Below are 13,534 nucleotides of genomic sequence, written 5' to 3'. Positions count from 1 at the left end.
CGTCTGCCGCAACTATGTTGGCTAGCTATATCGTCATTACTGGATTATCGGGCTCTTTCGCAAACACAGGAAACTCTGTTGTGGGCGTCGCTGTCATTCCTCTCCTTTTTGTCTTTTTCGCGGGTTACGATATTGCACTGTAAGTCACTAACGTACGTCTAAATGGTGCGCAGTGCTCAGCTAAGACGGATTATTTTAGGACACCACTAGTCATCGCATATCCCATTCAGATCTGGCAGTATCAGCTCCAATCCCGAGGTTTCAGCGTCATGTGGTCCTCAGGTATTCTGGCTGGCATTTTTAACATGTTTGTTAACCTGATCGCACTTGGGAGTATCGATTGGAAGTACTACTTCACCTACATCGTCTTTCTCACTGCATTCCTCGTGATCGCCTACTTCTTCTACCCTGAGACTCGAGGCCGTACCCTCGAGCAGATAGCATACATCTTCGATAGAGAAGATGCTGATACGCAGCACTTGGAGGGCAAGGCCAAGGTTATGTCCGTGGAGGTGGATCACAAGAGCGGATAAATGGGATTGCATGAAGCTCGATTGCAATTGGATACAGCTGCCGCTCACAAGAGCCGCAGCTATGGGGAGTAGGTGAACATTTGAACTGGAGCTACTATGCAAGTGTGCAAGGCTTAGTAGGAAGGGGAACCTAGCTTCCCCAGCCTATCCAGCAGTCGACGATGTACTGTTTGCAAATGAATCTTGATTATATGGCTATGTCAACTTCCTTTGCCCTTCACAAGATCATGCGATATCCTTGTGCACAGTAAATCCTGACCCGCCGGGCGAAGCTGCAACCGGGTTCAGGGGAAGTCGGTATATCCCCGGCAACCAATTCCGGTAGATGACCCAGCATCATCATACGAGGAAGGCCAGATCGACAGGGTAAATAACTATATCTGGCGAGGATCCCCTTCATTCCCATGGACGCTTGGAGTCATAAGGGGCTTTTGCGTCGCCTCAAACGCGCGGCTGTGTTCGCAAGCGTGGAGTGAATGGAACCTTAGCCAACGTCAAGGCGAGGCAACACGGAGGAGAGACCCCGCAAAACCCCAAGCGACGGAGAGCGGCGTCGACACTATCAGAAAAACACTCTCAGAAAAGCGCCACTCTTATCAAACCGGGGTAGATCCAGAAAGCATCGCGGGAAATCCGGGAACAAATCCGGGGAGAATCTGAGCATGCGGGGTCGGATTGGCGAGATTGGTGAGCTTGTACATTATTATCTCATTCAACTCGACTCATGTAAATAGCATGCTCCATATCCTTAAACTAACGATTAGTAATACAAGTAGGGATAGGGTTGGCAGTACGATGAATGTCTTATCTTAAATTAGAGTAGCAATTAGAACATAATATTTAAAATCTGCTAAAAATTAACTATGCAGGCAAGCACTTTTAAAAGCGACCTCTGTAAAACTGCCGCTATTTAGCCATGCCGGCCCGATATGGCCGGAGAGCTCCACAGAAGTACTACGCATTAAGCGCTCCAGAGCTTAAAATACATACAGCAGTACTAAAGTGAGGTAATAATTGGAAAGTTTTATAATATTAGCATAAATTTACTACCTAGCCCCTCCTCGACTTGGCATTGCCTATACGAATTTTACGTCATGTGAAGTGGATTTGGTGGTACGGCCATGATCTGTATTGTTGGGGCCCCGGACTTGATGGGCAACCGATTTTTCCCCCAAACGAAAAAAATGAATTGGACCTCCACCTGGCGACCCAACTTGAACCTTTCTTTTCAACCCTCGTAGTGTACCGACAATCGCGACAATGGCGACCATTACGCAGACCGAGACAAGCACCGAGGCGATCGAGCTTCGCGACCAAAAAAATGCCCCAAGCAATTCGCTCGACGACACTGAGCCACCGCCTTCATCCAACAAGCCCGATACCGCAGAACTACTCAAGCTCTTGAGTGCAGGCTTCTCCTTCTTTGTCGCCGGAATCAACGATGGAAGTATCGGAGCCCTGATTCCTCACATCATCCGAGATTATCGCGTCACCACGGCCATTGTCTCATCAGTGTGAGTTAAAGCTCAACGTGTTCAGTTCCCAACCTAACCGTCCTCCTAGTTACGGCGCAAACTTTATGGGATGGTTTATTGCCGCATTTTCTAACACTCATCTTTGCCAAGTCTTTGACCTTGGCTCCATGCTCGCCCTCGGAGCTATTCTGCAAGTTATTGCACACGTTCTGCGATCTTGGAAGCCGCCATTTGCCCTCTTTACCGTGGCCTTTTTTATTAGTAGTCTCGGCCAAGCGTACCAAGATACGCACGGAAACACGTATGTTGCTGGAACAAAGGCATCACATCGATGGCTGGCCTTTATTCACTCCATGTACATGGCGGGTTGTCTCGTGGGGCCCTTTGTCGCTACTGCCGTAGCCGCAGGCACTCCGAAATGGTTTCTATTCTATACGTTTCCTCTTGCAATTGGTGTTCTTAACGTCGCCTTTGTCTTTTATGCATTCTGGGATACTCTGAGACTCAAGAGAAAGCGGCCACTTACTGAGCGGACTCTCGAGGCTGATGAGTTACCGGCTTCAAGGAACGAAGACGCATTCTCTTTAATAAAAGACACATTTAAGAACAAGGGTTTCTTACTTATTAGCTTGTTCTTCTTTTTTTACCTTGGCGCCGTCCTCACAGCCGGTGGATGGGTTGTTGAGTATCTCATCGTTGTTCGCGACGGCGATATCAACCAGATGGGTTTTGTATCTGCTGGCTTTAATGGAGGATCACTACTTGGACGAATGCTGCTGGCTGAGCCCATACATCGCTTTGGGGTTCGCAAGATGATTTTCAGTTTTACAATTATCAGCATCGGCCTTCAGTTGCTGTTCTGGCTGTACGTCACCCGACCTCGAGTCATGCGTGGCTGGACATTGTTAACGATTTCAGGGTTCCAAATATCATTGCTGCTTCCATCGCCATCAGCTTTTTAGGTTTCTTCACGGGTCCATACTTTGCTACAGTGAGTCACTCCATTGTACGGTAGATCAAGCTGACAAGATCAGGGCGTCTCGGTCGCTTCCAAGCTCTTCAATGATCGCATCAAGTCCACGGCCCTGGCGTTTGTGTTTGTCTGCGCACAGCTCGGAGGTTGTGTGTTCCCAATCATAACTGGTCTCGTGGCATCCAGCGCCGGCGTCAAGGTTTTGCAGCCTGTTCTTTGTGCGCTTTTGGTCGCTACAGCCATTTCCTGGTTGTTCGTGCCCATGCCCAAGGAGAATGACAATCCGACGTTGCACCAGGAGTAGGTTCGGAGTATAGACTTGGCCGACATGTAATGATATCTTGATCAAGTTTGTGTTGGGATAGAAGAGTTTTGATTTGCGAGTGTTTCCAATTAAGTAGAATTTATCGTGACCCATATTGCAACCCATCCCACCACATTCATGGACCAACCCACCTGTATCATCCATTGGAGTTCTATTATTCACTGGTGAGAATATTATTAAAAGCGTCTGGCACTGGCACTGGAAAACTGATTTTATGCCGCTCAAGGGTCTCACTAATTTCTTCAAACCATCTTCACTTGTTACGCATGCTCGATGTCCAAGGTGCCAAACATAATCCATATCTTTTGTGATGTTACCTGCTCCGTTCAACAAACGTTCAACTGAAGCTACCCAACCAAGACTTGGCGATTCTCTCTCCTTCCTCATCATCCTCCAATACATACAAACTCCAAGTCGTTATTTCTCTCATCCTCCATCATGGCCTCTTCCCCTTCCCCTCCGCCGCCGAGCCTGTCGCCGATATTCAGATCTCGCCTGAAAAGCAAGCTCTCTTCATCTCTTCTCGCTTAACTTTGTGGAAAATTTGTCTGCGCCTCTATCGGCGCTCTCCCTTGGGCCTCTTGTCGTAATGCTTAAATTAGAGGACCCTCGAGGGTATGCCTGAAGTAAAGAGACACGTACTATTGGAAGGAATAGGCCTCAATCGTCATTTCTCACATCTTGAGGACCATGTGCACAAAGGTCCGACCAACAGCTGCACCAGCTTCAGTAAACGCCTTGCAGCCCGCGTCAACACCGGGACACAAGTCTCGGACTATAAAGAGGAGGAGTAAGCGGACGAGAATGAGATGATGTCTACAGCTGGCGGTTCAAAGTCATGGCCATGTCCTCGAGAAGTGCCTCCAGGCCGCACCCAACGGGTTCGTGGAAAGTTTCCCTGCTTGACACAAGAGCCCATAGGAATGCAAACAACATTCTGTCACGCCTGCCTATCTCAGGCTTTCATTAGAGACCAAGGTGATTTCTTCTTGCTTGTTGGTGAACTATGATGGTGAGTTGTTCGACGCATTGACTATGAACATCACGCTGCCACATGAAACTACATCCCGCGTTATTAGATCAATAACTCACCCTCTTCACACCAACAGATAAGAATTTCGCCTCCGAGAACGCAAAATACTTTCTTAAGATAGTTATATAAGTATGATAAGGTGTTAAGAATACTGTTATTACTACTAGACTAAATAATTTATTTCTTAGTAAATAAGAAACCATTAAAAGGTACTACTTAACTATAAAACTAAAATAATAATTATTATATTACTTAAAATACTTGATATTAGTAAATACTTATATTAATTATTATATTACTTATATCTTACTAATACTATAAAATTCCACGTAGAAATTTAATCGCCGGCAACAACACTATACATTGTATCAAAATAGAACTCGACGATATCTCCCTCGTCTGCTGTGATGTTACTATGAGCGAATCCCAATTCCCCCTCTTGCCAACCTCGACTTTGTGGGTTATAGCGGATGCCGCGGCGGCAAGCATGGCCAAGGTGCCAATAATGAGAATATTAGAGTGCATGTTTGATGGAAACGAATCAAGGTCAATCGAGCATTGAAGTTGAGAACTGAGATAGACGTGGAAAGGCGGCGCTTGGATTTAATGACCAGGCCACGTCCCAATTCTTGCCCGTCGTCCTTTGCCGTGTTTTCTCACTATTATCTTGAACACTGTTTCCGAAAGCCGCTTGTACGAGCACGAGCACGATCAGCAGGCGGACAGCCCTCACAGCCTGGGTTACATCGCCGGTATAGGGCTAGGCTCACATTGATTGGGCTGATTGGCCTTGGAGTCAGCTCTGTCCCAGGAGCTGAGCAGCTATGAAAGCCTTGGTCCAGTGACCGGACGCCAGCCGGATCTACACTATTGCAAGGGTGGCTTGAGGCTCAAAAAGCCTCTTTTTCTAGACTGCATCGTTTTAACACATTTCACATGCCTGGGTCCATACGTACCTCTAAACCTACCCGATCATGTGTAGTACTTCGCCTCGCTAATCGCCATCCAATAGTTAAAATCATACTGTAACCTTCACTATGCCATTGTCTCCGTCATTGTCCGAGCCCCTTTCGTTGAGTAAATCTTCGCTGCTAGCTTGAACGGCTTGCTTTATTCGGTACATGCTTGGGGTGGCAGGGTGAAGGGTGACTTCGAATGTTACGTACTGTGAAGGACTTCAAGTGGCCAATCGATCCCTTGCCTGGGGATCAGAAACACAAAGCTTTTGGTCATTAGCTTACTATGGATATAAACTGTGTACTTGACGCACTCGCATTTGCGTCACTCTGGGGTTGTTCGATTGGAGTCATCAGGAAGCAGACGCTAATTGCCCTCCGTGAGAAAGCATTCAAACGGCCATATCTAACCAATAAATGCTAATAATGACTAACCGCTGAGGCTGCAAGCTAATAAGCCTCGTACAGTATGTAGTGTCGTAGGTGTAGCGATGCGCTTTTGCCAGATAGTTGCAGCCAGCTCTGTTAGTATTTCAATAAGCAAAATCAAGTCTGCATTTAATTTCATTAGTTACACACCATCCATGCAAATTAGGTCTGTGCAGCAACCATTACAATCAAGACGGCAGTATGTAATGTTATTCTAGGTTTAGTGGGAGGCTGCATGTGATTATCGAAACTATAACGCCATGGCTTGGCAGCGTCTAACTACACTAGGATACTAAGGTAGTAAAGCAGACATCCTGCAAGCTGACACAACACTGCCAGTCTCTGCTACTGCGAGATGTGGCCCCGCTAATCTCGATCTCTCTCCATCATAGCAAATATGCCATCCGCAGAACGACCTCTAGAGGAAGCGACAACCATATCGACAGCACATCTGCCCCCCTCACAAACGTCGATGCTGCCATGGTGGTTAGTTACAGTGCCAGTAAGCAAGCTAGATAAGCAAACTCTAACACTAAATCAGCACAGAGACAAAAAGAGTTCGCAACGTAGGGTGGTGCATAATGACGTGTTGGTTACTATATTGCAGGTTCATGGAGTGCGGTGGCTACAGGGGAAGTTCCGAAGGAGAATTAACTCCCAGCTTGCCTTATCAGCCTGCCAATGTGGTATGCCGGTTTGCGAATACAGTAGGCACATGTTGCACCCTTTTTTTCTACTTTAAAGGATCATAGGCCTTCCTATTGACCTGTTTAATAAGCAACCGCATATCCCCATTAAATTCGATTAAGATTGTTTAGATAGCAATAAATTCAATTATAAGGCACAATTCTATCTAGAACAGCTGTGGACGAGTTGCCCCTAATCATCTCTGCATCTCAACGCAATACACCATCATCTCAACCTGTGGATTTCAGTAATATTCGCTTCTACACACTGGTATGAACCAGCGAATGTTAGTCAAGGAAATCAAGGGCCCATGAAGGTTCAAGAAGCATTGCCTGAGGCCGACGTTTTCATCTTTTTGGCTCATGTTATTGGCCAGAATGGCCATTACGACTCTTTTCGAAGCCAGGAGTGATTGTGGCTCTTTATTTCTTGGATCCAGAACACGCCTCTAAGCCTCTTTGTTAGAGACATTTCGTAGCCACATTAGACCAGAGTCATAATGCTTCGTTTCTATACGTCACTCATCGTTACATCGACTCTGTAACCTGACATTTCTGATGGCTTTCCTCAATAAATGTCCACCCTGCCAAAGGTTCGATGCTTCCCGTGAGGGAAGCCAGCTGGTAAGATCACATTTAAACTTTTTGCAGCCAGCAGAAGTTTGCTGCATGTTGCCAGCTGTCACTTGACGGTGATGCCCGTCTCGCCGCAAGCATCTTCAGCACCGCGCTGCCCGCACAGGTATTAGTTCCCAGTATGTACACAAGTACCACATAACCAGCCGTAGCATGTTTCTTCTCAGCCGCCAAGCGTCAGATCTGCCTGGTGACAGTTATCTTGGACGCTTTCCTCTCTTCAGATCCCCTACTTCCCGCGGCCTGTTTCTATCATTAACCCGTAACTCAGATCTCGCATATTCTCCCTCACCTCGACTCTTTCTCCTCTTTGACCACTTAAACAAGTATCGCTTCTTTGTGTATGAAAACTGTGTTATATCAGAACGGCGAGAGCCTGTGACCATGTTGCCAAAGCAGTTTCTGGGACTATCTTTCATCCTCGTGGGATCTTGGGCCCAGAAGGCCCCTGAGACCGTGGAACCAGACATGACCGAGGCCCCCTCATCGACGACAAATACTGCTACTACAACGACGATTACGACACATACGATTAATGTTGGTGCAGTTAGTTAATTCTTATATCAAGTTCTTAGCCTGCACTAACCTATGGTATAGGCTGGGCATAAGTTTACTCCTAATGATATTAAAGCGGATGTCGGAGATATACTCGAATATCGTTTCTATCCCGACGCGCACTGGGTAATTCGAGGAGACTTTGATAACCCATGCATCCCATACGAGTACGTTGATGTAGATAGGACAGGCTTCTCAAGTGGCCTCCAGCCCGTCAAGGCTATAACCAATGATGTAAGTGGCTAAGCTGTCTAATACTCTAAAATAGCAGTACTAATTCTGCCAGGCTCCCCGATTCCGGGTAAGAGTCAATAATACTGAACCCATCTTTTATTACTGCGGTGCTCCTGGATCCTGTGTCAAGTACCATATGATGGGCGTTGTCAATCCCGTGAGCCTGACTAAAGATTGTCATACGGCCGACCTGTTGACAATATGTGTAGTTGAAGAATGAGACCTTGAAAGACTGGCTTAAAAAGGCAGATAATGTTGATTACCAACTAAGGCCCGGCGAACCTTTCCCAAAGGAAGAAGGCCCCAACACCTCGACTACATCTGCAATATCCGAACCGACAAAATCTGCAATACCCGAACCGACCACCTCAGGCCAAACCGGCAGTTCATCTTACCACCCCGCTAATGGGAACAGCCTCAGCGGCGGCGCAATTGCTGGCATTGTAATCGGTAGCGTGGCTGTCCTTCTTCTTATAATTTGCGTTATCTACCTCTGTGGCAGACGTGGTGGCTTCAACGAGGCATATCACAAAGCCTTCAGCAACAACGCCATGCCCAGCAACCTGAACGGAACACTACCTGTGGTTGAAGCTGGGGTCGACTCGCCGAATAGTACGGCCCCGGGTTACTGGGTGTACAAGCCTATGAGTCCAATAGCTAGCAGCTCCGGTCAGAGTCACGGCACTAGCCCACCAATTACTCCCTCCCACAATTTCCCGCAGGATGTTACAAGAATGATGTCGCAAGACAGGAGCAGCTTGAACACAAACTAGTATGACCTCTCTGCCCTAATCCAGCCCTGTGGGATAATTGCAAACAAATCTAGCGTCCCTAACTCCGATGAACTCACACCTCGACCTCCGCCTCTACCACCAAAGGAAGAACTTGTGCCGCCAGCTGAGTTGCCTGGGCAAAGACTCGAGGACCCAGCAGTTGAGATGCCTAATTCTGTGGGCGTGGGGAGCTAGGGTTTGTAGACGTTTAACACAAGGCAGGCAACAACGTTCTTGCAGCCAGGTTAGGAGATGAGGTGTTGGCCTTTGAAGTAAGACTTAGGGTCAGGTCTGAATATTAGCCAGATTGTATTAAAAGCTGGCAATAGTGGGTTTTTCATAGAATTAAGGTATATTTAGGAGGGTGGAAAGTGTATTTCGTAAGGTGGATAGGGATAAGTAGGGTAATATGTACAACAAGCATATATTGCAGATAAGTATGTATTATACTATATCATATGGTATAAGAATAGCTCGCCGTCTACCCGGTCACCCTGAACGTGCGCCAGAGTTTGTCTCCAGCCTCGTCGAATAACTATGTCTATCTGCCAGTTATATATGTATATATTCCAAGGCTGTCATCTCTATGTCTTTCTAATAAGTATTATTAGGCACTATGTCTATAGTCAGAAGCCGAAAGTCTTACCTCATAGGCTATTCTAACTGCCTTTACCTAGCCAGATCACCGATGTTTCATACGAGCTGGCAGTCATTTAGAATTTATGCTTCTGCTTTCCTCCGCGGCCTTGAGAGGGGTACTCCAAGCACCATCCTTGTCCAAGGACTCGACTACCTCATCCCGAGCCCAATGCCGCCCTTTCTCCTTAATCTGGTATCCAACGTGCGTACCCTCTACACGAGGCCATTCAAAACTCTCACCGAACTTAATCATGGTTGACCTCCGCGGCTTGAAGCACATGCCTAACACCACCCCTTTCTCTGGCTTCTCCGAAAAAGTCCGAAGCATGGCTGCAACTTCTCTCTTTCTCCTCACACAGGATTTGGTGGGAATGGGACCGATCCAGATGGATGTGTTATTAATGGTCCTTTTGCAAATACCACTCTTCACATTGGTCCGGGCCCAACTTTGAAGGACCATTGCTTATCCCGCTCAGTTAGCGAGAAGAATAGCACCCTCGGCAACGAAACCTATGTTCAGCAATGCCATAATAAAAGCAGCTACCGCGACTTTTGGGAGGCGACCGGTTTCACAACCCATGGCGCTGGTCATAGTGGAGTAAGTACACTGAGAGGAGAGATGTGACATCTGACTGATCGGCGTTATAGATCGGCGGAGCCATGGAAGGTATCGATGCAAGCCCCGGAGGTAAGTTTATATTGTCGGTCCCTAGTTGCCCTCCCGCCTTGATCCCGAGCTGACCAGCTTAGACCCGCTCTTTTATCTCCATCACTGTTTTGTAGATCGTCTTTGGTAGAAGTGGCAGTCCGAAGACTTTGGCAATCGCCTATATCAACTGGGCGGCCCTTCCACGCAGGGAGGATATGAAGAGTTGACTCTAGACTACGTTATGACTACCTACGGCATTCGTCCGAACGTTACTGTCAGGAATGTGATGGACATCCAGGGCGGATATCTCTGCTACAGATATGACTACTAAGAGAGGAGATAGGGGTTTGAACACTCTAACCTAATCTTGTGTTAGTGTTTATATATTGGCTTAACTAGTTGCAATGCCGAGCGCTCTGTATTTATTAGATATAGTAATTATAGCTTGAAATATTATATTATATAAAAAGAAAGTAACCCTTTACTTCTTGAAGTAACTATTTTTAACACCAATCTTAGACAACCAGGACTAAACTGTATCCTCGAGACAACTTGCTGAGCAGACACTTTGGTTAGGGGACTTCAATCAGATGGCCTGGGGATATTTTCTCGGTAACTAGCATGGGGGCCCTGATATAAGTGAATTATGTGCACCAGCTCAAGCTTAGAATCTTACTGGCTTTCCTTCAACATTCATAGACGCTAGCTCATATAAAGTATTTCGCAACGAGGCAGTAGCCTTTACTTCGCAGTTATGGAAAGACAGAGTGTCGGCTGTATTTTACATTTAGCCTAGCGTGTTTTATAGTTTCGATGATGCTATAATAAAGACACCTATCTCCCAAGTTGCAAAAGCCGCCAAAGCATCATAGATTAAGAGGCTTATTAGGGGGTAGATAGTCCGCAATGCTATACTAAACTGTATATAAACTATAAAAACCCAACGGTTTATTGCTATGCGAAGCTTCCTGAAAGATTTAACTTAAGAATTATACCATTGCGAAATAGCAATTAAACATATCCATGGCCAGGTCCTTATCATCGACTCTGCAATTCTTCTCCGCTTGTTTTCGAGTAAGGGCCTCAAGTAAAAGAGCCGCCCTTTTTGCATTCCTTGTGGCTCCGTGACTAATACGAAATGCTGGTAAAGTCTCTAGGTTCTGATTCTGAGATTTCAGCACCGGTCTCGCCCTCCCCAAGGCCTTAAGTTGCTCAATGGCCCAACTGCAGTGCTCATCAGCTTCGCATTCTGCCCCAAAAAGGAACACTGGCCACATTAGAGCGGGGTGGACTGTCTTCTGTTGAATCTTTTCATCCGGTTCTCCATATGAGTTCTTCATATGTTCCCATGTCTTTTCTAGTGCGTCTTTTACTGCTTCAGTATGCGGAAGATGCCACCAACAGACGCGGTGAAGATAGACGAACAGGATCCAGAAGCTGGCTAGATACACGCTCGAGACTTCTTGTACTCTAGTTGCGACGTCGGGAGCGACGGACATCGACAGTTCAGCCGTAGACAGAGATATAACAGATGGACACTGAGCCCACAAGTCCCAAAGCTTGCTGTCAATCCGCTTCCCCTCCAGAGCAACTTTCATCTCGGCATCTGGGGTAAACCGCTTGCAGTGATGTTTATCAAGGGCGCTGATCTGGCGACAATAGGCTTGCGTCTTCAGGTACCATTCAGCAGCTGGCTGTAGGATTGCTCGTAGTACCATCTCTTTCACATCACATGGACTCCTTGCAGGGACGACGATGCCGCTATCCCCATGTTCAGACACTCCCGACAACGGAGTCTGAGATAGTAATTGGAAGTCTTCGTCATCGCCAAGCGAGTCCTTTCTGTATTTAGACTCTTCGTAGTCGCAACTGATGATCTGGATAGGATATTGAGAAACAACATGGAGCGCTTTAGGTGACAAGAGAGTTGGCCCGCTCAGATGAGAGGCCTTGCTATCGAAAGAGTTAAACCATGAGAGAAGTTGTCTCGAATACCAATTCCAGTCGTAAGAGCATGCAATGATGATGTCGGCAAGGTCAGTGGGAAATAGAGACTCACTGTCGTGTTCGACACGATCACGGAGAACCTGGATCCACGCCAGTAGGAATATGGCAGCTAGCCAACCATCCATCTTCGAGCTACTGCCGCATTGAATTAGAGACAGATCCTGTTGAATCATGCAGGTTGTTGTGTTGAAGGAATTCTGTATGTGGTTTTGAAGGTGATGTCTTGAGGATATTGAATCACTAATACTATCCCACTCGAGGAGTTCATCAAGACCCAACAATGCACACATCACGGCATCATTCCGTGACGCCAGGTTCACCAGGTATTGCTGCAGGTGTCGCCACTTCTTGATGCCACCCATTAACATTGCCGCAGGTGGTTGCATAATCTTGCCAAAGACTTTGAAGGGGGACTTATCCTCTGACCTTCCAGAAGTGGGTGGTACGCTGCTGAGACAGAAGTATTCGTCCGTTTGTGTCGAGATTGTACTCGAAACATCGCGGCTAGGAAGAGCCGCCCTCCAGAGAGTTGCTGCGTTATTGAAGGCTCCCGGGTCTGTAGGCTCAGATATCATCAGCACCCCGGTGCCAGCCATGACATCAGAATTATCATTCGGGTGGCTCATGTTGGACAATAGAGACTTGGGGCTTCCAAAAGACACGAGTTCGCCTGCCCAACTGTTGCAAAGGGCATCGATATCGGTGACCATACTGCTACTAGACCACGAAGATGAGTCAAAGTGAGCTGCTTGATCGTTCTCTTCTAACGAAGCCCCAGATACGCTTGGAGAGGGAAGTAGTATTCGTTGCTTTGCTGGCGTAGGGGCTCGTTGCAGGTAATTGGGATAGTAGCACTGGAGCTTTAACCGATGGCAAGGCCCACATGATGGATATGCCTCATCGCATCTCACGTGCCGTCTTTTGCAGGTAGCACATCCCAGTCGAGATCGAGGTGCAGCTCTCCCCTGAGCAGGTCGTTGATGTGAGGATTTCCGAGCTGACAACGTCTTCGATCGCACCATGGCATACTAGAAGGAATACCACCAACATTGGACTAAAACCCAAGTAAAGCCGATGTGCAGGTTTCTTCAAGTGTCACTTCCAAGCGTGTTATCTATCATATCTCGGCGGTTTCTCGGTATGGTGACCAAAAGGTGAGCTACCTCATCAACCACCGAAGCCAGTTAACCCCGCATCTCAGCTACTATGACAAGATAACCGATCCCAGTCCTTTATTAGTGTCAGTGGCCCAGAACCTGGAGATTGCGGAGTATACCCCGCAAATGGTGTTCGCTTGCACGCTCCTCGCTCATACTCACGGATTCTCATTCGCTCCGTCCACCAGGCATCTTCATTATCAATTGACGGCCCACTTTGAGTTTGCAGCTAGTCATCTTTGGGACGTTGACCCTGAAGCTCTAGCTCGCTGTTATCTCTGGTTCGCTACGCGCGCCTTAGACGGTGGCCTGACTTTGATGTCATGGCTATCGCGGGAGATGGAATACCTTAATTGTGGTTGGTTAGTCTTCCGACCAGTTCGGCAATTGCATGGAGTAGCAGACAACTATTGGGACTAAGATCCTTGCCTTCATGCATTCAGACTGCCCCGTGACCTGCTCTACCGTACATAC

The 13,534-nt window shown here is 47.2% G+C and overlaps 6 protein-coding genes across 6 annotated transcripts; 5 read left to right on the top strand and 1 right to left on the bottom strand.

The window, feature by feature from the left end:
- Positions 1–14: 14 nt before the first annotated feature.
- On the top strand, positions 15–533 carry FOXG_10233 (uncharacterized protein; the record flags this gene model as incomplete). Its single annotated transcript, XM_018389476.1, has 2 exons — positions 15–139; positions 200–533. 2 exons carry the CDS (start codon positions 15–17, stop codon positions 531–533), a joined length of 459 nt encoding a protein of 152 aa, XP_018247757.1.
- Positions 534–1,615: 1,082 nt separating this feature from the next.
- Positions 1,616–3,503, top strand: FOXG_20254 (uncharacterized protein). The gene is made up of 4 exons (XM_018400518.1): positions 1,616–2,047; positions 2,097–2,873; positions 2,927–2,999; positions 3,043–3,503. The coding sequence occupies exons 1-4, from the start codon at positions 1,794–1,796 to the stop codon at positions 3,283–3,285; spliced, it is 1,347 nt and encodes a 448-aa protein (XP_018247756.1). The 5' UTR covers positions 1,616–1,793; the 3' UTR covers positions 3,286–3,503.
- A 3,218-nt stretch (positions 3,504–6,721) lies between these two features.
- On the top strand, positions 6,722–6,823 carry FOXG_20253 (uncharacterized protein; the record flags this gene model as incomplete). The annotated part of the gene is made up of 1 exon (XM_018400517.1): positions 6,722–6,823. One exon carries the CDS (start codon positions 6,722–6,724, stop codon positions 6,821–6,823), a length of 102 nt encoding a protein of 33 aa, XP_018247755.1.
- A 607-nt stretch (positions 6,824–7,430) lies between these two features.
- On the top strand, positions 7,431–8,608 carry FOXG_10230 (uncharacterized protein; the record flags this gene model as incomplete). The annotated part of the gene is made up of 4 exons (XM_018389475.1): positions 7,431–7,592; positions 7,644–7,835; positions 7,888–7,992; positions 8,045–8,608. The coding sequence occupies 4 exons, from the start codon at positions 7,431–7,433 to the stop codon at positions 8,606–8,608; spliced, it is 1,023 nt and encodes a 340-aa protein (XP_018247754.1).
- An 890-nt stretch (positions 8,609–9,498) lies between these two features.
- Positions 9,499–10,044, top strand: FOXG_10229 (uncharacterized protein; the record flags this gene model as incomplete). The annotated part of the gene is made up of 4 exons (XM_018389474.1): positions 9,499–9,641; positions 9,728–9,845; positions 9,896–9,935; positions 9,998–10,044. 4 exons carry the CDS (start codon positions 9,499–9,501, stop codon positions 10,042–10,044), a joined length of 348 nt encoding a protein of 115 aa, XP_018247753.1.
- An 841-nt stretch (positions 10,045–10,885) lies between these two features.
- Positions 10,886–12,613, bottom strand: FOXG_10228 (uncharacterized protein; the record flags this gene model as incomplete). Its single annotated transcript, XM_018389473.1, has 1 exon — positions 10,886–12,613. The coding sequence occupies one exon, from the start codon at positions 12,611–12,613 to the stop codon at positions 10,886–10,888; it is 1,728 nt and encodes a 575-aa protein (XP_018247752.1).
- Between the last annotated feature and the right edge of the window lie 921 nt (positions 12,614–13,534).

Source organism: Fusarium oxysporum, chromosome 11 (assembly GCF_000149955.1).
Source record: "Fusarium oxysporum f. sp. lycopersici 4287 chromosome 11, whole genome shotgun sequence".
Classification (NCBI taxonomy): domain Eukaryota; kingdom Fungi; phylum Ascomycota; class Sordariomycetes; order Hypocreales; family Nectriaceae; genus Fusarium; species Fusarium oxysporum.
This window is presented reverse-complemented; position numbering and strand designations above follow the sequence as displayed.